This window comes from Patiria miniata, unplaced genomic scaffold (assembly GCF_015706575.1).
Source record: "Patiria miniata isolate m_02_andy unplaced genomic scaffold, ASM1570657v1 HiC_scaffold_15, whole genome shotgun sequence".
NCBI classification, from domain to species: domain Eukaryota; kingdom Metazoa; phylum Echinodermata; class Asteroidea; order Valvatida; family Asterinidae; genus Patiria; species Patiria miniata.
The window spans coordinates 4,309,544-4,334,342 of NW_024037053.1; the positions used below are offsets into that span (position 1 = coordinate 4,309,544).

At 39.0% G+C, this 24,799-nt stretch overlaps 1 protein-coding gene across 2 annotated transcripts; it reads left to right on the plus strand.

The window, feature by feature from the left end:
* The first annotated feature begins 54 nt into the window (after positions 1 to 54).
* On the plus strand, positions 55 to 14,704 carry LOC119722500 (dynein intermediate chain 3, axonemal-like). 2 transcript variants are annotated; one of them, XM_038192655.1, is made up of 22 exons: positions 55 to 350; positions 894 to 959; positions 1,092 to 1,267; positions 1,701 to 1,805; positions 1,993 to 2,169; positions 2,373 to 2,572; positions 2,745 to 2,861; positions 3,520 to 3,631; positions 3,906 to 4,109; positions 5,299 to 5,478; positions 6,605 to 6,628; positions 7,988 to 8,110; positions 9,023 to 9,096; positions 9,387 to 9,522; positions 10,569 to 10,653; positions 11,314 to 11,450; positions 11,664 to 11,727; positions 11,828 to 11,958; positions 12,165 to 12,369; positions 13,327 to 13,418; positions 13,748 to 13,867; positions 14,417 to 14,704. In XM_038192655.1, the coding sequence occupies exons 1-22, from the start codon at positions 116 to 118 to the stop codon at positions 14,558 to 14,560; spliced, it is 2,907 nt and encodes a 968-aa protein (XP_038048583.1). In that variant the 5' UTR covers positions 55 to 115; the 3' UTR covers positions 14,561 to 14,704. The 2 variants fall into 2 exon arrangements, with proteins under 2 accessions (XP_038048583.1, XP_038048584.1); XM_038192656.1 differs by lacking the exon at positions 6,605 to 6,628 and having other exon boundaries at positions 56 to 350.
* Positions 14,705 to 24,799: the final 10,095 nt, after the last annotated feature.

The window sequence follows — 24,799 nt, forward strand, 5'->3', positions numbered from 1 at the left end:
GGTAATTGTATTGGTAAAACCAAAATTAGGAAAAAATTAAGAATTTTGTGTATTCTCTTCTTGCAGATAACCGGACTTTTTAAGTCGTAGCACAAATAAGAAGGAAAAATTAGACATGGCGGACGAAAGCCCCATTTCTGAGAAAGAGGTGGAGACGGCCAAGCTGGACGAGAAGGAGGAGGACACGGCCAAGGAGGGGGAGGGGCTTAAGCCGGGCAGTGGGGGGACGTCCAAGTCTCGTTCCCCATCGGCATCCAGCAGGAGGAGTGCTTCACCAGCAAAGACCCCGGCAGCTAAGGCTAAGCCCGCTGAGAAAGGCGGGGCAAAAGGCGGAAAAGCTGGCAAACCAGGTATAGATGAATCTCACACAACTTTTTTTTCTCTTCAACATGATTAAAAATCAAATTAGGTTTTGCCCTTCACCGACGTATAAATACTGTATACTCAGTGTGTTACCTCCCGAGTGAAAGTTGGAAAAATCACTCGGCTGGGACTCCTGCTTTTTAGTACAGATGTCTTACCACTCGACCACCGAGCTAACGGGATCGGTTGGCTGTTTCGAATCTGATGTACATATAGCAGCGGGTACTGCATTAACTATTCACAAGATGGAATTTTGCGTCGGGGTGATGTAAATCAAATTAGGTTTTGCCCTTCACCGACATAAAAATGATTGAAAATATTAATAGAAACCTAAACTTGGTATTAGATAATTAAGAATCATTTTAATAACTCTCCTTACACAACTACCCACCAAAGTGGCATCAGGATACTACATTCTTTCTGAACTGGACCAATAAACAATGCCCTTCCAACCAGATTTCATGGCACTGTCAAAAAGTTTTAGAAGTTAACTTTTTTTGTATCTTTATTTCTTCTTTGTTCTTCATTAGCAGGTGGAAAAGCCTCCAAGCCAAAGAAAGACGAAGTCGAGGAAAAACCGTCTGGCAATGACAAAGGTAAAGTATGGTAAAAACTTGTGTTATTATAATATTGATTATGTATTTTTGGTAATGTGACGAAGGATTTCTTAAAAGCACCTTAAAATTGTAATGTATGGAAAGTTTTGTTGACTTGAACACCCTCTGCAGATGGCATCATGCCCCTTTTTCTGGCCTCCAAGACCCAGGAGCTGTTTGGGTGCGTTGCCGATGTTGACGTGACCGAGGAGAACCCTTGCAAACTCATCCCTAAGGAGGGCATCTTGCAAGACCTGAGGACCAGGGCGGCTGTGTGCGACTTCTTTCCAGTCAAGCAGAAAATGCTGGTAAAATTTCTCAACCTTATAATTTATTTGATCGAACAAGACAAATTGAGTTCTCATCAGTTTTGAAAATTTGTATTGCCTGTTTCAAAAACTAAGTGTTTACTTGCAGACATGCAACTTTTCCTCAGATCCGCTGATTTCCTCGTTTTGTACCTCTCATGAATGCCATTACAAATTGAAAAATACTGTACAAAGTCTTGTGTCATTTGGAGTTTCCTCGTTTTTTCTAAATTCCCAGTTGCACGCCTGTTACTTGACAAACTGAAGAAGGGTTACAAACATTGTCCAAGGACAATGCATGTTTCGTTTACAGAGTAATTGTCACTGATGGTGCAAATCCTGTTTGCATCATGAGAAAAAAAAATCATCAGACACTTGTAGTAAATCGCAACATGGCCTGTTAATTATTTTCCCTACTCTGTCTTTGGCGCAGGACTACCCAGCTGATGAAGTATTGGTCGTGTTTGATCCAGATTTCAAGATGGGACAGAATTTCTACATCGCTCTAACTGAGGAGACCAAACAGCGCATCCTCAATGTGAGTTGATCAAGTTTATGCAGTTGTATCGGGTCTGTGCATAAACAGTAGAGGGTGCTATGTAGTTCACAATTGACTTGTGATTGACATGTGACATTAAACTTATGATTGTCTTGTAGTCAACTCAGATACACATCCCAAACACTCCCTTTATCACATTGTCATTTTTTCTTTCTTTCATGTGCAGCCACCGTCTGAGGAGGGAGAGGAAGGGGCGGAGCAAGCTGATGGTGAAGGGGGCGGGGAAGGACAAGAAGAAGAAGTCGTGGTGTATCGTTACATTCCTCCGGAACCCAAGGAATGGGTGTCGCTAGGCAGCGAGATGGACATTGAAGATGAAATTGTCTCCGAAAGCAGACCGAAGGTGAATAAGCAATTTTGGAAACGAAAACATTTTAACCAAAATTGTCTTTGGATGTTGTTTTTAAAATATATTTTTATACTTGAAACCTGCAACGGAAAATTGAAAAAAATTGTTTCACTGAAATGATTGAGTCTCCAAAACGAAATATTCAATACCGGGACGCTTTGTTCAGCATTTCTTCCTGTTTTGTTATCGGCTGGCAGATCAAAATGACGATTCAGAGAGTGCGGCGCGAGTTTGGCACACCCATCACATTCACGGACCGCAACGCAGACGACGTCAAGGATGGCTACATCGAATGCGCGTCGTACGAGGACAAGAGCTTCAACGTGAAGAAAGTGGAGATGGATTATGGCGTGCAGGCCGTGCCTACGTACACTGAAAACGGAACACAGACTGACTGGTAGAACCATTCCAAATTTCATTTTGTTTCCCCAAAATTCTTATCTTTAAAGATATTTATGTTGATGTCATCGCATTTACATCAACTGGGTTGCCTCATTCATAACAAGAGCTATCACTAGTGATCCTAAAACTGAAATAAAAAAAATATTTTTTTGGTTTGTTGTTTGCAGGAAGCATCCTCGGAACCAGACTACTCAGTACTTCCCACGGGAATTCGATAAAGAGGAGAAAAATAAACTGATGGAGTCGGAAGACATTCTAAACTTTCTCAACCATGTCACACCCAGGTCAGTGTGGTGTCCGTGTGAAAATTAGATTTATATTATAAGTCATTATTTTTCAAGTGAACTGTGTGATTCAAGTCATTGTTCATCCCCAGTTGTGTGATCTTTCTTGTGATTTGACTTCTGATTAGCTTGTGATTACTTATGATTAGCTTGTGATTTACTTATGATTAGCTTGTGATTTACTTATGATTAGTTTGTGATTTATTTATGATTGACTGGGAATTTGACTGTGATTAGCTTGTGAAAAGTTTGTGATTACTTATGATAAGCTTGTGATTTACTTATGATTAGCTTGTGATTTATTTATGATTGACTGGGAATTTGACTTGTGATTAGTTTGAGAAAAGTTTGTGATTACTTTGTGATTGACTTGTGATTTACTTATGATTAGCTTGTGATTTATTTATGATTGACTGGGAATTTGACTTGTGATTAGCTTGTGAAAAGTTTGTGATTACTTATGATTAGCTTGTGATTTACTTATGATTAGCTTATGATTTATTTATGATTGACTGGGAATTTGACATGTGATTAGCTTGTGAAAAGTTTGTGATTACTTTGTGATTGACTTGTGATTTACTAACGAATGACAAGATGGCATCTGACTTGTTCATTTGTTCTCACTGTTTTCTTTTTTTTCTCTCTATTTGTGATTCAGATTTGAGTTGGCCTTACAGCAGAACGAGATCATGAACGTGTTCTTTGACGACTGGTTCGCCCTGGCTGAGCAAGACAGCACGTTTGGAAGCAAGTCGGACAGTCACCTCAAGGTACGATAAAAACATACATTCTCTTGTGAATTCGCCTGGTTGTTGGCTGGTAAAGAGAACCGGGCAGTGCTCTTGTATAGGAATACCCAGTAATGGGCTTTATCCGTCCCATTGTATAAACCAGATGCAGGAATAGACATTCTGAATCAATTGAATAGAATTTTGTGTGCCCTGGGACAAGCTTACTAGCTTGCCCTATTTCCTCGGTTCTTGTGTCCCTAAGCAAGATACTTTGCTGTAATTGCTTCTCTTCTCCCCCGTCCTGGTTTCCTAGGAGTACCAGTCCTTCACGGACCTCCAGTTCAGCAAAGACAAGGCCATCACCTGCATAGAATGGCACCCAACCGTCAAAGGCATTATTGCCGTGTCCTGCGCCGAGCGAATGTCCTTCGATGATCGGGTGGATCACGGTTCTAAGATCATCATGAACCCTTCCCTCATTCTACTCTGGAGCTTCACGGATCCCATCCACCCACAGGTGAATAAGAGTAGCTGTTTCAAATTTGTGACAAATTATCTTTTTGGAATTTTTTATGCCGGAGTTCTGTTCATTTTAAAATTCTTACCCTGTCCTCTTCAATAACTTTTTGTTTTTGTTATCATGAATTTATAATTTGTGTGTTTTGTTTTAAAGGGAATATACATCATTTGCTTTTGCTGTAATTTTCAGAAATGGATGGAATTGGGGGGTTGGAAATATAAAGCAAATATAGTTGCACTGACTTTTTGGAGGTTTTGGGTTCGAAAATGCTATAAAAACCAAGAAAAACGATCATTATCCTGTAGTCTGGTTCCCTGACTCCATATAAGAAGAAACAGAGCAGTTTACATACATTGGGGAATTGTAAGGTCAGGGAACCAGTCTAGCTGGCTCGTACCCGTTCATAGGTTTGTAATCGATTGCAAACAAGTGCAATGGTCAATTGGGGCCAGTATTTGAAAAAAAGCCAGTTGTTTCCAACGCTGATCGGCCGATCAGCGTTGGAAATTGATACAAAAATACCACTTTTCTTGAAAATGACAGTATACCAGGTGCCATAATTTTACAGGATGCTTCAGGCTGTCATTTACCAACATCCTATTAAGGTATTTCGCAAAAACTTGGTAGTTTTTTTTTTCGATGTTTGCAAATGTTGTATATTCCCTTTAAAGGTAAAATATACAACAGTTGCAAACATCGAAAAATAAAACTACCAAATTATTATGAGATACCTTACTTGACTGTAGGTAAATGATAGTCTCAAGCATCCTGTGAAGTCATGGCACCTGATGTGCTGTCATTTCTAAGAAAAGTGGAATTTTTGTATCAATTTCCAATGATGGTTGGCCGACCATCGTTGGAAAAAACTGACTTCTTTCAAATACTGCCCCCAACTTACCAAAATTTAGTTTTACATCCGTAAACGGGTGCAGGCCAGCTAGTCTGGTTCCCAGTCCTGACAATCCACGACGGCTATAAATTGGTCCGTTTTGTCAGAAGTAGGGTCAGGGAACCAGATTGCAAGAACAGCATTATTTTCTTGTTTTTTTTGTAGCATCTTTGAACTCAAAACTTTAAACAGGTCAGTGTAACAGTATTTGCAATAAAACACTGTGAAGTTTGAATGAACATTTATTCTATTTTTTATTATTTACAAGTTTTGTTATTATTATTTTATTTTTTGAAGATCTTGTTAGAAGCCCCGGACGACATCTTCAGCTTCAAGTTCTGCCCGTCCGATCCCAACATCATCGCTGGGGGCTGCATCAACGGCCAGGTGGTCATGTGGGACATCAGTAAGCATGCCGACCGTCTCCGTAGCAACCAGCGCGGCAAACAGACCAAGAAGAACTCCATGATGAAACTCGTAAGTTGTTGGAAACAAATTGAAAAATGTCTTCTTCTTTTTTAAAACAAAAATCGCATTAAAATATGCACTCATTTTGTTTTTCTTTAGCGCACAGATTTTTTGATTTTTTAATTAGGTAGTGGGTCTATTTAAAAAAAGTGGCTTCATAACTGTCCTCGTTTTTACAAACATTGAGCACTATTTTGTTTGAGAAACCGTTCTTCAGCATTTCCTCAACCATGCTCAGCGACAGATTTTGTCCACTATTTCTACAACCAACAGTGGTGTTTCCTAACGAGGCGCACTTCGACATTTACCCTGACTTTCCTCATGCATGTTTCTAAACTTCTTTGTTGACAAACTTCAAATTCATTCAGTTAAATACTGGTACTTTTACGTAAATAATGCTTGCTGTTGAACCTTTGTGAACAATTTTAGTGTCATGAAATTAAGTCCGCAATTAAAAAAAACGGTGGCGTCCAGAAATTGGGAACAAAATCAGCCGAGTGTTCCTTAACATGGTGCACTTGAACAAATTTCGGAAAATCCAAAGTTAACATTTAAGTATTTCTGAAGTTGATAAGTTCTGATAAACCATTATTATCTCTACTTACATACCCCAACTAGAAGTTTGTCAGAAAATTATTCTCTTATTTTTGGGTGCATTTTCAAAGGGTTCACTGTGCACTTCGAAATAAAATCGGAAAATCACGCCGAAGTAAATTTCTCTGCCAACTTTGTAACAGGTAGATAAATTCACGAGTTATGAGCTGGAATATTTCAAGCTTGATGAAATTTGTGAAATTTCAGGTAAAACTTTTGGTCTAGCTAGGCGCTAGAGATGAAGAATCAAAGTGTGCCACATTAGGGGCCTCGCAACGTTAGGGTACATCAACAATACTTTGTCATTGGCTGTGCTGAACACAACATTCCTGTTTCGGTTGGAGAGGATTGAATTTAATGGGAAACTTTCATTTCTCCTGTGGTGTATTTGAGGTGATTTGGAATATTTTATTTGTCCCTTTTGTGGTGTAAAAGGTTGCTTAACCGATGCTTTCTTCTCTTTCTTTCTCATCTTATTTCGATTTTTCTTCTTCTCACGCTGCCTTGCCATGCAATGCTCTTTTCTTGCTTTCCCATGCAGCACTATGGTAGAGGCAGGGACCAGGTAATAGCGACAAATCATTCACAATAATCACGAAAGTTGTAACAAATTAAACTTTTTTTCACAAGTTCTAACAGAGGGTTTGCATTCAAATTCAATGGGATTGCAGAGATGTAACAAGGTTCTCACATGTCATCACAAGGCAATCACAAATCAGTCGTAAGACATCACAAGTTAGTTATGAGTCGATCATAAGTCATCACCAGTCATCACAAGTCAGTCACATACTTACATTATCTCAAGTCAAAAATGTGAACCCTCTATTTTGTTTGCTCATTTTCATTCGTCGTTGCAAATATACTCACCACTAGCGGAATTGAAAGTCCAGTTCATTTGCCACACCTTTTTGTACTAAACAAGATGTTTTAAAACTTTTTTAAATATCACTTGGAGAGGTACATTGATTTGTTTAAATTGTGCAAGATGTACTTGTCTTTAGTAAGCATCATTTGAACATCATCAGCTTTAAACAGCTGGCTTTTCTAAGTTCTGCCGCATTGCTAATGTTGATAGCATCATGACTTTGGACGTGATCCCTGGCTACATATACGGTTTTTTGGGCTTCGGACTTGTGCCCCTTGAACAAAGAGATTGACGTATTGGGGAACTGCCAACATAGGGCTGGATAGCTCAGTTGGTAGAGCACCGGAACGGCAATCCGGTGGTTGCAGGTTCAAACCCAGCTCCAGTCAACATTTGTTCATAGAGATATTGACGTGTTTGTTCACTTTGCATTTTTGTGTTCATCCACTTTTGCTAATGTGCTTTGTTTACATGAGTTTAATCACGCTAACTTCTAATATTGACATTTATTGAATTCACAAAATCTAACATTTTAATCAGTGCTTAAGTTATGTCTCTTGTTCCTATGACCTCATATTTGAATGCATTGTATTGTTTTTCAAGCGTTAAATAATTATATACCATAAGTGTTGTTGTTAAAATATTGTTGTTAAAGTATAGTTTTTTAAATTGTTCTGATTTGGAAGTGCATTCAGGTTTGTATTATATCTTCATTTGGGGTTTTATGTTCATTTTCTGTCTCCATCAGCCAATTGAGTCACGCTGTCAATTCTATCACGAAGGCCCCCTTCAATGGCGAAAGCATTATGTTAGCTATTGTTCAGATAACCCATCAAGCTTTGCACAATAGCTAGCACAATGATTTGGCCATTGAGGGGGGCCATGTGAAGGTACAGTGATTACATGACTGGATTTGTCTATATGCTTAGTCTTCGTTTTGTTGTTTTATATTGTATTCTCTTTGTTGAGCCAAAGTTCAATTTAGTTTTGAGCCATGTTTTTAATCTCACACTTGAGTTTGAAGATGTTGATGATCTTTTATTGATTTTTCCCCGGCAGCCTGGCTTTGAGGATGAGAACACAGATCAGATGCCTATCATACGCTACTGTGCTGTCTCCGGGATCGAACACAGCCACAAAACGGCTATCTCTGAGTTGCAGTGGGTGCCGGATCATATGGAGGTAAACAACAACAAATAAACAACAAACAACAACAAAAAATCACACAAAACAACAACAAACACAATGTGCTGTCTCGGGATTGAACATTGTCACAAAACGGCTATCTCTGAGATGCAGTGGGTGCCAGCTCATATGGAGGTAAACAACAACAAATAACAACAACAACAAACAATAATAATCACACACAAAACAACAACAAACGCAAACTACTGTGCTGTCTCCGGGATTGAACATAGTCACAAAACGGCTATCTCTGAGCTGCAGTGGGTGCCAGATCACATGGAAGTAAACAACAACAAATGAACAACAAACAACAACAAAACACACACAAAACAACAACAAACACAGTGTGCTGTCTCCGGGATTGAACATTGTCACAAAACGGCTATCTCTGAGCTGCAGTGGGTGCCAGCTCATATGGAGGTAAACAACAAATAACAACAACAAACAATAATAAGCACACACAAAACAACAACAAACGCATACTACTGTGCTGTCTCCGGGATTGAACATAATCACAAAACGGATATTTTCGAGCTGTAATGGGTGCCAGATCATATAGAGTTAAACAACAACAAAGTAAAGAGCAAACAAACAAAGCAACAACACAACACAAACAGTGCTCACTAGTAAAGACCTCTTACCACTCGACCACCGAGCTACCCGTGGTTGGCCGGCTGGTTCTAATCTGATATAGCAGTGGGTACCGCAACCAAGCTATTCATAAGATGAAATTTACGTCGGGGTGATGTAATTTAATATTAGGTTTTGCCCTGCAGCGACGGATTTTTATAAACACTGTATCCTCAGTGTTGTTCTGAGTGATAGTCAGAAAAAAATCACTCGGGTGGGGGAAATCGGTGTTTAAGTTCATCCTAATACCATTTTCTTGTATGGTTCTCTATTATCTAGATCACCCGCATGGGAATTGTTGTTGAGAACAAGACAGGAACCTGCAACCAGATTCTTACTGCATCAACGGATGGGTGAGTATAGCCACATCCAAAAATGGCTGTTTACCGGCTGTGTCTTCACTTTTAGACATTGACACGCTACAGTGAATAGTCATAGCCATAAACATTTGAAGTGTATAGAATGATTATAGAATGATTACAGAATGAACCAACTTTAAAAAAATCAGAATATTTAGCATTGCTCTTGACAAGTCCGCTAGGGCCGTGCCGATTATATTGAACATCCGAATATTCGTTCATCCTCTGAATATTGGTCGGCCAACTTTAGTTATTCATTCTTTGATTTGTTTTTCCCCTATCAGCTATATAGCTATCTGGGATACCAAACCACCCAAGGGCCACACGCCGTCCGTAGACGACGCTAAACAGAGAGATAACCCACTAGCCATCGCTACCACCTTCAAGCATCTAGACCTGACCTGGAAACCAACGCTCAAGGTTTGTACTACTACGCAGAATATTCCATATTTAAAACAGAAGTAGGGGCAAGAGTAGAATGCTGCTTAAACAACTGCATTAGGGGTAGCAGAGTGGCAGATTCAAACGGGACGGAGATTTTAAAAGCAAAATCGGGACGCTGATATAAGTAAAATCGGGAATGTGCAAATGGATGAACAGGACGAAAAATTCTATTTTGTAACGGGCAAACGATATCCTGGCTACGTGCCTGCGTACAAAAAATTGTTCCTGTGTAGTGGTGATTGTTCTAAGGTTGCAGGCTTAAATTTGGCTCTTGCTTGATACTTTCTCCATGGAGCACTGACAATTGTATATTAAGTCGCGTCTCTAGTCTAGGGCTGTTGTCTAGGTCTTTGCCATTACAACTGACGATAGATGAACAAGCTGACGATAGATGTAACCAAAGCTCTGGGAACCAGTTTAGTTTTGGACATGGCCTTAAAGCTACAGTCCATCATTTGTAATTTGTGCATTTTGTTCGTTTGAAGCAACAAAAGAGTTCAAAATCTAATGAAGGATACTGAGCAACTAACCTGATGAAGTTTCAGCTAAGCTTCAGCTGTACATTCCGAGAAAAACAGCATTCTAAGATCTCAATTTCAAATCCAAAGTTACTGAATCATGTTTTGAATTGTTTTGAATTGCAGCTATACGCGACGTCGCGCACTGATCCGACGAATTATAACAACCGCGCGCGCGTGTGCGTCGTTCCAATACTTGTGCGCGCTGCGCTGAATAACAAAACGAACTACTAAAATTTTCTTTAAATTTACTTTAAATTTTCCTACGGTGCTTCTTAAGAATCACCGTTGGAAATGCCTTCTTTCGTTGATTACTTCAAAATGACAGCTTGCCAGAAAGAATAATTTCACAGGGAGTTTAGTCCCCTTACTATCTTCCAACCAAGTTTGTTTTTCAACAATAATTATGCCAGTTACTTTTCGGATGGCTGCAAATGATGGACTATACCTTTAAATTTAATGTTAAACTACCAAAGTGGTCTTTGAATTTGTTTGGCTCGGCAGTTTCCAGTGAGCAAGATTGAAGGCAACGGGGAATACGGAGTGACAAGGATCAGTATACAGGAACGACAGGGAGACAGAAGTGTCGGTAAGTAGAGGGAAGGAGGAGTAACCTGAAATATGGGCGGGGCAATTGCAGAAAGGGGAGGGTGGTGGTTGGTTGATTGTCATCAAGTGAACTGGGAGACACAAGCAGCTGTAATCAGACTTGTAGTGACGTCCTAATGATGCAATCACAAGTCAATCATAAGTCAATCGCAGGCCAATCATAGGTCAATCACAAGTCAACCACAAGACAATCACAAGTCAATCACCAGCATGACAAGTCAATCACAAGGTAATCACAAGTCAATCACAAGCCAATCACAAGTCAATCACAAGCCAATCATAAGTCCATCACAAGTCCATCACCAGTCAATCACAAGTCAGTCACAAGTCAATGGCAAGCCAATCACACGTCAATTACAAGTAAATCACAAGCCAATCAAAAGCCAATCACAATTCAATCACAAGTCAATTACAAGCCATTCACAAGTCAATCGCAAGCCAGTCACAAGTCCATCACAAGTCCATCACCAGTCAATCACAAGTCAGTCACAAGTCAGTCACAAGTAAATCTCAAGTCCATCACAAGCCAATCACAAGTCCATTACAAGTCATCACAAGTCAGTCACAAGTCCATCACAGGTCAGTCACAAGTCAATCACAAGTCAATCACAAGTCCGTAACTCTGTTCTTCTTCTTCCAGCTGAGAAGCAAGGGAGTAAAGCCTCAGACATCAGTATGAGTGGCAGCATGGGCATGGGTGGTTCCTTGAGGACCGGCTCGGCCAAAGACAAGAAACCTTTGGAGGGCGTCACCTCCAAATTCTTTGTTGGGACGGAGGTACGTCATAGTTTACATCCATTTTCCCAAACCCCAGCAGTGATATCATAACATCAAACAGCTGCTTGTAACTGATAAGTTTATGCTAAAGAAACCCAACTTTTTTAACTAGAGGGCCTGTCGCTTTGATTGTAGTAGAATCCTTTTTAACGGCAAATTTAAAGTTGAGGATATTGGGCACTACGTACTTACTTCTTACTTATTGTTTCACAGGCTGGTGAGTTTGTGTACGCTGACTGGAAACTTGAGAAGGACACCGACTCCGGCAAGATCCAACGTGAGTCTTACTTCAGTTTTCTCTTCAATCACCTTTTCAAAAATGGAGTAACCCCCAAAACAAATTGATATTTGGTTACATTTCTTCTCTTGATATATAGCTCCGCGGCCCCAGTTTGCCAAGTCCTACCATGACTGGGGCATCAACACACTCCAGCGATCGCCGTTCTACAAGGATCTCATTCTGGCCGTGGGTGGCTGGAACTTCACTCTGTGGAAAGAAGGCATTGAGGTGAGGAAAAGGGGCGTGGCCAATCTGGGAAAGAGGGCGGTACTCGCACCTGTGACCTTCTAGTGGGTTCCATTTCCTTTTTTGAGGATATTAAAGGCGAATATGATTCTGGAGCCGGTGATGAAACCGAAACTGTAGTGAAGCAATAGTTTCAAAAACGCCTTTCATGAAATCCTGGCTTTGATTTCACTTTTGCCTTCTCTTAGGGTGGCCCTATCATCCACTCAGCCACAGCTCCCAAGAAACTGACGGCAGGCTACTGGTCGCCCAGCCGACCGGCTGTCTTCTTCATTGGACGTAGCGATGGCAACATCGATATCTGGGACCTTCTGGATAAGACCCATGAGCCGTCCCTGTCACAGAACGTGTCCGCTTCGACCATCACCCAGATCTATCCATGGGTTGTTAACAGTAAGTCAGCACCATACAGACTTCCAGGTGTTTCATATATGCACCAATCTGGTGACAGTATATAACAGGAAGCCTGAATATTCGGATGACTGTGATGCATTTCTGTGATCAAGTCTGTCACAAGTTTTCACAAGTCCCCACAAATCCTCACAAATCCTTACAAGTCCATCACAAGCTCTAAACAGTCCTCAGATGTCATCACAGTTCCCCACAAGTCCATCACAAGTCCTCACAAATCCTCACAAGTCTATCACAAGTCCGAAAAAGTCCTCAAAAGTCCTAAGTCCTCAAAAGTCCCCACAAGTCAATCACAAGTCATCACAAGTCCATCACAAGTCCATCACAAGTCCATTACAAGTCCATCACAAGTCCATCACAAGTCCATCACAAGTCCATCACAAGTCCATCACAAGTCCATCACAAGTCCATCACAAGTCCATCACAAGTCCATCACAAGTCCATCACAAGTCCATCACAAGTCCATCACAAGTGCATCACAAGTGCATCACAAGTCCATCACAAGTCCATCACAAGTCCATCACAAGTCCATCGCAAGTCCATCGCAAGTCCATCGCAAGTCCATCACAAGTCCATCGCAAGTCCATCACAAGTCCATCACAAGTCCATCACAAGTCCCTGCAAGTCCATCACAAGTCCATCACAAGTCCATCACAAGTCCATCACAAGTCCATCACAAGTCATCACAAGTCCTTCAGTCTCAAGTCAAGTCTCTAGCTATTCAAATGAACTACAAAGGCATTCCTTTGTCATTGTTCACCCTGTTACTTGTGAATGGACTTGTGATTTACATTTGATTGGACTTGTTTTGGAGTTGTGATGGACTCGACTACAACGCTGGACAATGTGATTTCTCTCATCTTGGGGCAACCACCAGGTTGGATGAGGAACACTCTAGCTGAGAGGATGTATCCGAATGATTATTTTTGTTATCTGCAGGCAAGCAGCAGCTTTTGGCGGTCTCTGACAGTGTTGGGACTTTACACATCTTAGAAGTGCCCTGGTCACTGCGTCATGCTACCGTTGGAGAGGTTAGCTCTTGTCATTATTCATTTCTAATCTTTTTCATAGCAGCTAGTTGTCATAAATAACGCAAAATCTTGTATTTTCTCCACCCATGTTCATTTTTACCATCTAATCTGAAATGGTGTAAAAATATTTTTGAGGAAAAAAAAGTTGAAACCAAAAGTTGGGAGGATGAAATCTGAGTGAATACAACTTTTCTTTTGGAGTATGTTGGCATTGATTGCATTTGATAGCTTTTGATGGGATCCAATTGAATTTGGTTGCATTTGATTGCAGTTATTTGAATTTGATAGGATTTCGATTGCATCTAATGGCTTTCTGTTTCCATCATCAGTTGTCCAGCATGACCAGTTACATCGAGCGCGAGGTCAAGCGCTTGGAGTACATCGACAAACGGCAGGACTTCCACGTCCAGAACAAACGCAAGATGGAGGCCGAAGAGGCGGAAAAGAAGGTAACCAAGCTCAAAATGATCTTGGAAGATGCGGTCAAACTGTAGACCAGCTGTAGCCTATAAGTCATGTACATGATGTGAAAGTCTGTTCTTATAATGCACAACTACTCACGTGGTCGTGACTGTCAATTGAAAAGGATTCCCATTAGTTTGTTGAACGTCAGTTGGTGCATGGAGCGTTTTATAGCATGTGGAACACCAATTTGTGTGCAGTGCTGTGCTAGCCCCAATGCGAAAGTGACCTCGTGACCCAATTGTCCATGTCTGAAATAAATTAGTAGCTGGTCAGTGGAGATCTGAGGCATGTGTTGTTGCGAGGGCCTAAGGGACAAGGTGATTGATTGCCAAGCAAGGCATATGCTGAAGTTTGTTACTAACCAACAGAGAGACAGATCATACCTGCACTGTATAAAGACACATTATTATTATCTGCCAAATTCATCTCAAGAAAGCAAGCAGACCGCAGTGCCGAGTTGTGTAAATATTTAAATTAACTTGACCTTTTGACCTTGTGTCAAAGTTCACCTCTCCTCCGTCTCCTCTCCACAGATGGTTCAGCCTCCCGAACCGAGCACGGAGGAAGTCGAGAGCAAGATGCGAGTCGGTTACCTTGACTACGTCGAAGAAGAGAAGAAGTTCTTGGCGGCGTTAGGATTGTCGGTGGAGCCAGAGGAACCACTGCCGGAGGTGTAGTCAAAAACAAAACTTTAATCCACTAAAAATTCACCACAATTTTTTTTCTTCCAGAACTCAATTTTTGATGTATTTCCAAAGTGTGCCTGATTTTAAGATACTGTTACACATGCGTTACACTGGGGGGGGGGGGGGGGGGGGGGAGTGTGGCCTAGTGGTTAGGATTCGTGACTCCTGATCAGACGGTCGGGGGTTCGAAGCCAGCTGCTGGTCATATGTTGTGCCCTTGGGTCAGCCACTTCACCCCCACTTGCCTCTCTCCACCCAGGAGTATAAATGGGTACCGGCATTAGCTGGGAGTAACCTGCGATGGACTAGCATCCCGTCCAGGGGGAATAGAAATATTCTCAGTCGTAACATGCCACTGAAACTGGCAATAAACGCCGGCCTGATTGTCCACATTGGCTTGTGACAGACTTTACTTACTTACTTACTTAAATTGTGCCTACAAAATGTTTCTCATAACCTCAAAGAAACTTCTAGAGTTAATTGAATATTGAAAATAATTTTGAAAAACTCTGGGTGTATGTATTCATTTTTGTAAGTTGTATTATCTAGATTTTAAAAATTTCTGGAGTTTCCGTCCATTTATAAATAGAAGTCCTTACGTTTATTTCAGTTTTATACCATAAATGTAAATATATTTTGTGTTTGGACACATAAAGTGTTTGATAACAGGACAAAAAGAAGTTCCGTCCAACTAAAGGGTGAGCAAAAAAGTAAATTTTCAAGTTAGGGAATTTTAAACACACCACTTTATTAAAGTTCTGTCCACGGATCACAAAAAGGTAAGTGTTCTCTCAGCAAAACGAAAACAAATCACATAGTGTGTGTGAATTGTTTTCGTTTTGCTGAAAGAACGCACACCTTTTTGTTGTGATCTGTGGACGGAACTTAAAACGGTGTTTGTGTTTAAAATTCCGTAACTTGAAAAGTATGAGTGATTTGAATGATTCTTGTACTAAAAGAAAGCTTATGAATTGGGCTTTCATATCCTAGATTTTGAAAGTGCTACATGCAGATTCACTAAAGCTATAGCCCTGACATTTGGTTTTTTTTTTTTTTTACTCACCCTGAAGATGCTCCTGTGATTTGAAACCTCAAATTTTTGTTATAAATGTCAAATGAGCTGTTAAATAATAGCACCATATTTCCATTAAGTTTGATCATTTAAAAAAAATCAATAAAATTGTAAGGGATTAACCTTGCATATGAAGTTAAATATGAGAGTGTTTGCCTTTCTCCAGAAATCCCCGTTTTTTTGTCACTATTATTTTGTGATATATTTTTCTTTAGTGGGCCTAGGAACTTAAATTAATCGTTTCCTGTTTTTGAAGAAAAATCTTATTTCCTGATTTTTGATCAAAAATTAACATGTGATAATTTAAAATGTCTAAATTTCATCAAAATTGATGAAACGAAAAGGCGTTAACCCTACTTGTTTAATTTAAATTTGATAATTCAAAGCCTTTAACCAAATTTGGCCAAAAATTGACTATTCTCCAAACAACATTTTTCGCAGATCTGGCAAAAATCATCTATTTTAGGGGGAGGAAATACATGTAAAGAAAAACAAAATTGAAAAAAAAAACCAAGGGGTTAGCCTTGCATTTTTAACCAAATTTGGCCAAAAATTGAATTTTCTCCAAACACGCAGAAATACCTAAGGTGACGGGTGGAGCATGAATCAATATTCAAACACCCACATTTTGGCAGATCTAAGCAAAAATCTTACATTTTTGGGGAGGAAATACATCAAAATAAAACAGAATTTTGACTGTTTTTACCCCAAATTTTCGGCCACATTTTCTTTTCAAAGGCACATCTGTCCCCGAATCGAATTAGAATATGTTCAGGGTTATCTTAGGCATCTTTACTGCAAGTTTCAAGGATTGTCATTTTTTGGCCAAAATTGACAAAAAAAACAAGGGGTTAGCCTTACATTTTTAACCAAATTTGGCCAAAACTTGAATTTTCTCCAAACAACGCAGAAAAACCTCTGGAGACGAGTGGAGCATGAATCAATATTCAAACACCCACATTTTGGCAGATCTGGGCAAATATCATCCATTTTTGGGGAGGAAATACATGTAAATAAAACCGAATTTTGACTGTTTTTACCCCAAATTTTCGGCCAAATTTTCGTTGTATTGGCACATCTGTTCCCAAATCGAATTGGAATGTGTTCAGGGTTATCTTAGGCATCTTTCCTGCAAGTTTCAAGGATTTCATTTTTTGGCCAAAATTGAAAAAAAAACAAGGGGTTAGCCTTACATTTTTCATCAAAATTGGCCAAAAAATGACTTTTCTCAAAACAACGCAGAAAAACCTCTGGAGACGAGTGGAGCATGAATCAATATTCAGACACCCACATTTCGGCAGATCTGGCAAATATCATCCATTTTGAAGGGAGGAAATACATGTAAATAAAACCGAATTTTGACTGTTTTTACCCTAAATTTTCGGCCAAATTTTCTTTTCAAAGGCACATCTGTTCCCAAATCGGATTGGAATGTGTTCAGGGCTACATTAGGCATCTTTCCTGCAAGTTTCAAGGAATGTCATTTTTTGGCCAAAATTGACAAAAAAAACAAGGGGTTAGCCTTACATTTTTAACCAAATTTGGCCAAAAATTGAATTTTCTCCAAACAACGCAGAAAAACCTCTGGAGACGAGTGGAGCATGAATCAATATTCAAACACCCACATTTTGGCAGATCTGGGCAAATATCATCCATTTTTGGGGGAGGAAATACATGTAAATAAAACCGAATTTTGACTGTTTTTACCCCAAATTTTCGGCCAAATTTTCTTTGTATTGGCACATCTGTTCCCAAATCGAATTGGAATGTGTTCAGAGTTATCTTAGGCATCTTTCCTGCAAGTTTCAAGGAATTTCATTTTTTGGCCAAAATTGAAAAAAAAACAAGGGGTTAGCCTTACATTTTTCATCAAAATTGGCCAAAAAATGACTTTTCTCAAAACAACGCAGAAATTCCTCTGCAGACGAGTGGAGCATGAATCAATATTCAGACACCCACATTTCGGCAGATCTAAGCAAATATCATCCATTTTGAAGGGAGGAAATACATGTAAATAAAACCGAATTTTGACTGTTTTTACCCTAAATTTTCGGCCAAATTTTCTTTTCAAAGGCACATCTGTTCCCAAATCGGATTGGAATGTGTTCAGGGCTACATTAGGCATCTTTCCTGCAAGTTTCAAGGAATGTCATTTTTTGGCCAAAATTGACAAAAAAAACAAGGGGTTAGCCTTACATTTTTAACCAAATATGGCCAAAAATTGAATTTTCTCCAAACAACGCAGAAAAACCTCTGGAGACGAGTGGAGCATGAATCAATATTCAAACACCCACATTTTGGCAGATCTGGGCAAATATCATCCATTTTTGGGGGAGGAAATACATGTAAATAAAACCGAATTTTGACTGTTTTTGCCCCAAATTTTCGGCCAAATTTTCTTTGTATTGGCACATCTGTTCCCAAATCGAATTGGAATGTGTTCAGGATTATCTTAGGCATCTTTCCTGCAAGTTTCAAGGAATTTCATTTTTTGGCCAAAATTGAAAAAAAAACAGGGGGTTAGCCTTACATTTTTCATCAAAATTGGCCAAAAAATGACTTTTCTCAAAACAACGCAGAAATTCCTCTGGAGACGAGTGGAGCATGAATCAATATTCAGACACCCACATTTCGGCAGATCTAAGCAAATATCATCCATTTTGAAGGGAGGAAATACATGTAAATAAAACCGAATTTTGACTGTTTTTACCCTAAATTTTCGGCCAAATTTTCTTTTCAAAGGCACATCTGTTCCCAAATCGGATTGGAATGTGTTCAGGGCTACATTAGGCATCTTTCCTGCAAGTTTCAAGGAATGTCATTTTTTGGCCAAAATTGACAAAAAAAACAAGGGGTTAGCCTTACATTTTTAACCAAATTTGGCCAAAAATTGAATTTTCTCCAAACAACGCAGAAAAACCTCTGGAGACGAGTGGAGCATGAATCAATATTCAAACACCCACATTTTGGCAGATCTGGGCAAATATCATCCATTTTTGGGGGAGGAAATACATGTAAATAAAACCGAATTTTGACTGTTTTTGCCCCAAATTTTCGGCCAAATTTTCTTTGTATTGGCACATCTGTTCCCAAATCGAATTGGAATGTGTTCAGGGTTATCTTAGGCATCTTTCCTGCAAGTTTCAAGGAATTTCATTTTTTGGCCAAAATTGAAAAAAAAAACAGGGGGTTAGCCTTACATTTTTCATCAAAATTTGCCAAAAAATGACTTTTCTCAAAACAACGCAGAAATTCCTCTGGAGACGAGTGGAGCATGAATCAATATTCAGACACCCACATTTCGGCAGATCTAAGCAAATATCATCCATTTTGAAGGGAGGAAATACATGTAAATAAAACCGAATTTTGACTGTTTTTACCCTAAATTTTCGGCCAAATTTTCTTTTCAAAGGCACATCTGTTCCCAAATCGGATTGGAATGTGTTCAGGGCTACATTAGGCATCTTTCCTCCAAGTTTCAAGGAATGTCATTTTTTGGCCAAAATTGACAAAAAAAACAAGGGGTTAGCCTTACATTTTTTATCAAATTTGGCCAAAAATTGAATTTTCTCCAAACAACGCAGAAAAACCTCTGGAGACGAGTGGAGCATGAATCAATATTCAAACACCCACATTTTGGCAGATCTGGGCAAATATCATCCATTTTTGGGGGAGGAAATACATGTAAATAAAACCGAATTTTGACTGTTTTTGCCCCAAATTTTCGGCCAAATTTTCTTTGTATTGGCACATCTGTTCCCAAATCGAATTGGAATGTGTTCAGGGCTACATTAGGCATCTTTCCTGAAGTTTCAAGGAATGTCATTTTTTGGCCAAAATTGACAAAAAAAACAAGGGGTTAGCCTTACATTTTTAACCAAATTTGGCCAAAAAATGACTTTTCTCAAAACAACCAGAAATTCCTCTGGAGACGAGTGGAGCATGAATCAATATTCAGACACCCACATTTCGGCAGATCTAAGCAAATATCATCCATTTTGAAGGGAGGAAATACATGTAAATAAAACCGAATTTTGACTGTTTTTACCCTAAATTTTCGGCCAAATTTTCTTTTCAAAGGCACATCTGTTCCCAAATCGGATTGGAATGTGTTCAGGGCTACATTAGGCATCTTTCCTGCAAGTTTCAAGGAATGTCATTTTTTGGCCAAAATTGACAAAAAAAACAAGGGGTTAGCCTTACATTTTAAACCAAATTTGGCCAAAAATTGAATTTTCTCCAAACAACGCAGAAAAACCTCTGGAGAAGAGTGGAGCATGAATCAATATTCAAACACCCACATTTTGGCAGATCTGGGCAAATATCATCCATTTTTGGGGGAGGAAATACATGTAAATAAAACAAAATTTTGACTGTTTTACCCCAAATTTTCGGCCAAATTTTCTTTTCAAAGGCACATCTGTTCCCAAATCGAAATTGGAATGAGTTCAGGGTTATCTTAGGCATCTTTCCTGCAAGTTTCAAGGAATTTCATTTTTTGGCCAAAATTGAAAAAAAAACAAGGGGTTAGCCTTACATTTTTCATCAAAATTGGCCAAAAAATGACTTTTCTCAAAACAACGCAGAAATTCCTCTGGAGAGGAGTGGAGCATGAATCAATATTCAGACACCCACATTTCGGCAGATCTAAGCAAATATCATCCATTTTGAAGGGAGGAAATACATGTAAATAAAACCGAATTTTGACTGTTTTTACCCTAAATTTTCGGCCAAATTTTCTTTTCAAAGGCACATCTGTTCCCAAATCGGATTGGAATGTGTTCAGGGCTACATTAGGCATCTTTCCTGCAAGTTTCAAGGAATGTCATTTTTTGGCCAAAATTGACAAAAAAAAACAAGGGGTTAGCCTTACATTTTTAACCAAATTTGGCCAAAAATTGAATTTTCTCCAAACAACGCAGAAAAACCTCTGGAGACGAGTGGAGCATGAATCAATATTCAAACACCCACATTTTGGCAGATCTGGGCAAATATCATCCATTTTGGGGGAGGAAATACATGTAAATAAAACCGAATTTTGACTGTTTTTACCCCAAATTTTCGGCCAAATTTTCGTTGTATTGGCACATCTGTTCCCAAATCGAATTGGAATGTGTTCAGGGTTATCTTAGGCATCTTTCCTGCAAGTTTCAAGGAATTTCATTTTTTGGCCAAAATTGAAAAAAAAAAAGGGGTTAGCCTTACATTTTTCATCAAAATTGGCCAAAAAATGACTTTTCTCAAAACAACGCAGAAATTCCTCTGGAGACGAGTGGAGCATGAATCAATATTCAGACACCCACATTTCGGCAGATCTAAGCAAATATCATCCATTTTGAAGGGAGGAAATACATGTAAATAAAACCGAATTTTGACTGTTTTTACCCCAAATTTTCGGCCAAATTTTCTTTTCCAAGGCACATCTGTTCCCAAATCGGATTGGAATGTGTTCAGGGCTACATTAGGCATCTTTCCTGCAAGTTTCAAGGAATGTCATTTTTTGGCCAAAATTGACAAAAAAAACAAGGGTTAGCCTTACATTTTTAACCAAATTTGGCCAAAAATTGAATTTTCTCCAAACAACGCAGAAAAACCTCTGGAGACGAGTGGAGCATGAATCAATATTCAGACACCCACATTTCGGCAGATCTAAGCAAATATCATCCATTTTGAAGGGAGGAAATACATGTAAATAAAACCGAATTTTGACTGTTTTTACCCCAAATTTTCAGCCAAATTTTCTTTTCAAAGGCACATCTGTTCCCAAATCGGATTGGAATGTGTTCAGGGCTACATTAGGCATCTTTCCTGAAAGTTTCAAGGAATGTCATTTTTTGGCCAAAATTGAAAAAAAAACAAGGGGTTAGCCTTACATTTTTAACCAAATTTGGCCAAAAATTGAATTTTCTCCAAACAACGCAGAAAAACCTCTGGAGACGAGTGGAGCATGCATGAATCAATATTCAAACACCCACATTTTGGCAGATCTGGGCAAATATCATCCATTTTTGGGGGAGGAAATACATGAAATAAAACCGAATTTTGACTGTTTTTGCCCCAAATTTTCGGCCAAATTTTCTTTGTATTGGCACATCTGTTCCCAAATCGAATTGGAATGTGTTCAGGGTTATCTTAGGCATCTTTCCTGCAAGTTTCAAGGAATTTCATTTTTTGGCCAAAATTGAAAAAAAAACAAGGGGTTAGCCTTACATTTTTCATCAAAATTGGCCAAAAAATGACTTTTCTCAAAACAACGCAGAAATTCCTCTGGAGACGAGTGGAGCATGAATCAATATTTAGACACCCACATTTCGGCAGATCTAAGCAAATATCATCCATTTTGAAGGGAGGAAATACATGTAAATAAAACCGAATTTTGACTGTTTTTACCCCAAATTTTCGGCCAAATTTTCTTTTCAAAGGCACATCTGTTCCCAAATCGGATTGGAATGTGTTCAGGGCTACATTAGGCATCTTTCCTGCAAGTTTCAAGGAATGTCATTTTTTGGCCAAAATTGACAAAAAAAACAAGGGGTTAGCCTTACATTTTTAACCAAATTTGGCCAAAAATTGAATTTTCTCCAAACAACGCAGAAAAACCTCTGGAGACGAGTGGAGCATGAATCAATATTCAAACACCCACATTTTGGCAGATCTGGGCAAATATCATCCATTTTGGAGGGAGGAAATACATGTAAAAAAAACCGAATTTTGACTGTTTTTGCCCCAAATTTTCGGCCAAATTTTCTTTTCAAAGGCACATCTGTTCCCAAATCGAATTGGAATGTGTTCAGGGTTATCTTAGGCATCTTTCCTGCAAGTTTCAAGGAATTTCATTTTTTGGCCAAAATTGAAAAAAAAACAAGGGGTTAGCCTTACATTTTTCATCAAAATTGGCCAAAAAATGACTTTTCTCAAAACAACGCAGAAATTCCTCTGGAGAGGAGTGGAGCATGAATCAATATTCAGACACCCACATTTCGGCAGATCTAAGCAAATATCATCCATTTTGAAGGGAGGAAATACATGTAAATAAAACCGAATTTTGACTGTTTTTACCCTAAATTTTCGGCCAAATTTTCTTTTCAAAGGCACATCTGTTCCCAAATCGGATTGGAATGTGTTCAGGGCTACATTAGGCATCTTTCCTGCAAGTTTCAAGGAATGTCATTTTTTGGCCAAAATTGACAAAAAAAACAAGGGGTTAGCCTTACATTTTAAACCAAATTTGGCCAAAAATTGAATTTTCTCCAAACAACGCAGAAAAACCTCTGGAGACGAGTGGAGCATGAATCAATATTCAAACACCCACATTTTGGCAGATCTGGGCAAATATCATCCATTTTGGGGGAGGAAATACATGTAAATAAAACCGAATTTTGACTGTTTTTGCCCCAAATTTTCGGCCAAATTTTCTTTGTATTGGCACATCTGTTCCCAAATCGAATTGGAATGTGTTCAGGGTTATCTTAGGCATCTTTCCTGCAAGTTTCAAGGAATTTCATTTTTTGGCCAAAATTGAAAAAAAAACAAGGGGTGAGCCTTACATTTTGAACCAAATTTGGCCAAAAATTTACTTTTCTCAAAACAACGCAGAAATTCCTCTGGAGACGAGTGGAGCATGAATCAATATTCAGACACCCACATTTCGGCAGATCTAAGCAAATATCATCCATTTTGAAGGGAGGAAATACATGTAAATAAAACCGAATTTTGACTGTTTTTACCCCAAATTTTCGGCCAAATTTTCTTTTCCAAGGCACATCTGTTCCCAAATCGGATTGGAATGTGTTCAGGGCTACATTAGGCATCTTTCCTGCAAGTTTCAAGGAATGTCATTTTTTGGCCAAAATTGACAAAAAAAAACAAGGGGTTAGCCTTACATTTTTAACCAAATTTGGCCAAAAATTGAATTTTCTCCAAACAACGCAGAAAAACCTCTGGAGACGAGTGGAGCATGAATCAATATTCAGACACCCACATTTCGGCAGATCTAAGCAAATATCATCCATTTTGAAGGGAGGAAATACATGTAAATAAAACCGAATTTTGACTGTTTTTACCCCAAATTTTCAGCCAAATTTTCTTTTCAAAGGCACATCTGTTCCCAAATCGGATTGGAATGTGTTCAGGGCTACATTAGGCATCTTTCCTGAAAGTTTCAAGGAATGTCATTTTTTGGCCAAAATTGAAAAAAAAACAAGGGGTTAGCCTTACATTTTTAACCAAATTTGGCCAAAAATTGAATTTTCTCCAAACAACGCAGAAAAACCTCTGGAGACGAGTGGAGCATGCATGAATCAATATTCAAACACCCACATTTTGGCAGATCTGGGCAAATATCATCCATTTTTGGGGGAGGAAATACATGAAATAAAACCGAATTTTGACTGTTTTTGCCCCAAATTTTCGGCCAAATTTTCTTTGTATTGGCACATCTGTTCCCAAATCGAATTGGAATGTGTTCAGGGTTATCTTAGGCATCTTTCCTGCAAGTTTCAAGGAATTTCATTTTTTGGCCAAAATTGAAAAAAAAACAAGGGGTTAGCCTTACATTTTTCATCAAAATTGGCCAAAAAATGACTTTTCTCAAAACAACGCAGAAATTCCTCTGGAGACGAGTGGAGCATGAATCAATATTTAGACACCCACATTTCGGCAGATCTAAGCAAATATCATCCATTTTGAAGGGAGGAAATACATGTAAATAAAACCGAATTTTGACTGTTTTTACCCCAAATTTTCGGCCAAATTTTCTTTTCAAAGGCACATCTGTTCCCAAATCGGATTGGAATGTGTTCAGGGCTACATTAGGCATCTTTCCTGCAAGTTTCAAGGAATGTCATTTTTTGGCCAAAATTGACAAAAAAAACAAGGGGTTAGCCTTACATTTTTAACCAAATTTGGCCAAAAATTGAATTTTCTCCAAACAACGCAGAAAAACCTCTGGAGACGAGTGGAGCATGAATCAATATTCAAACACCCACATTTTGGCAGATCTGGGCAAATATCATCCATTTTGGAGGGAGGAAATACATGTAAAAAAAACCGAATTTTGACTGTTTTTGCCCCAAATTTTCGGCCAAATTTTCTTTTCAAAGGCACATCTGTTCCCAAATCGAATTGGAATGAGTTCAGGGTTATCTTAGGCATCTTTC

Excerpts from the sequence above, each read along its gene's own strand:
- LOC119722500 (XM_038192655.1), top strand. The coding sequence starts at position 116 with ATGGCGGACGAAAGCCCCATTTCTGAGAAAGAGGTGGAGACGGCCAAG. Across the intron at positions 4,110-5,298 it reads CGGATCCCATCCACCCACAG|ATCTTGTTAGAAGCCCCGGA; the intron begins GTGAATAAGAGT and ends TATTTTTTGAAG. Across the intron at positions 12,370-13,326 it reads CTATCCATGGGTTGTTAACA|GCAAGCAGCAGCTTTTGGCG; the intron begins GTAAGTCAGCAC and ends TGTTATCTGCAG.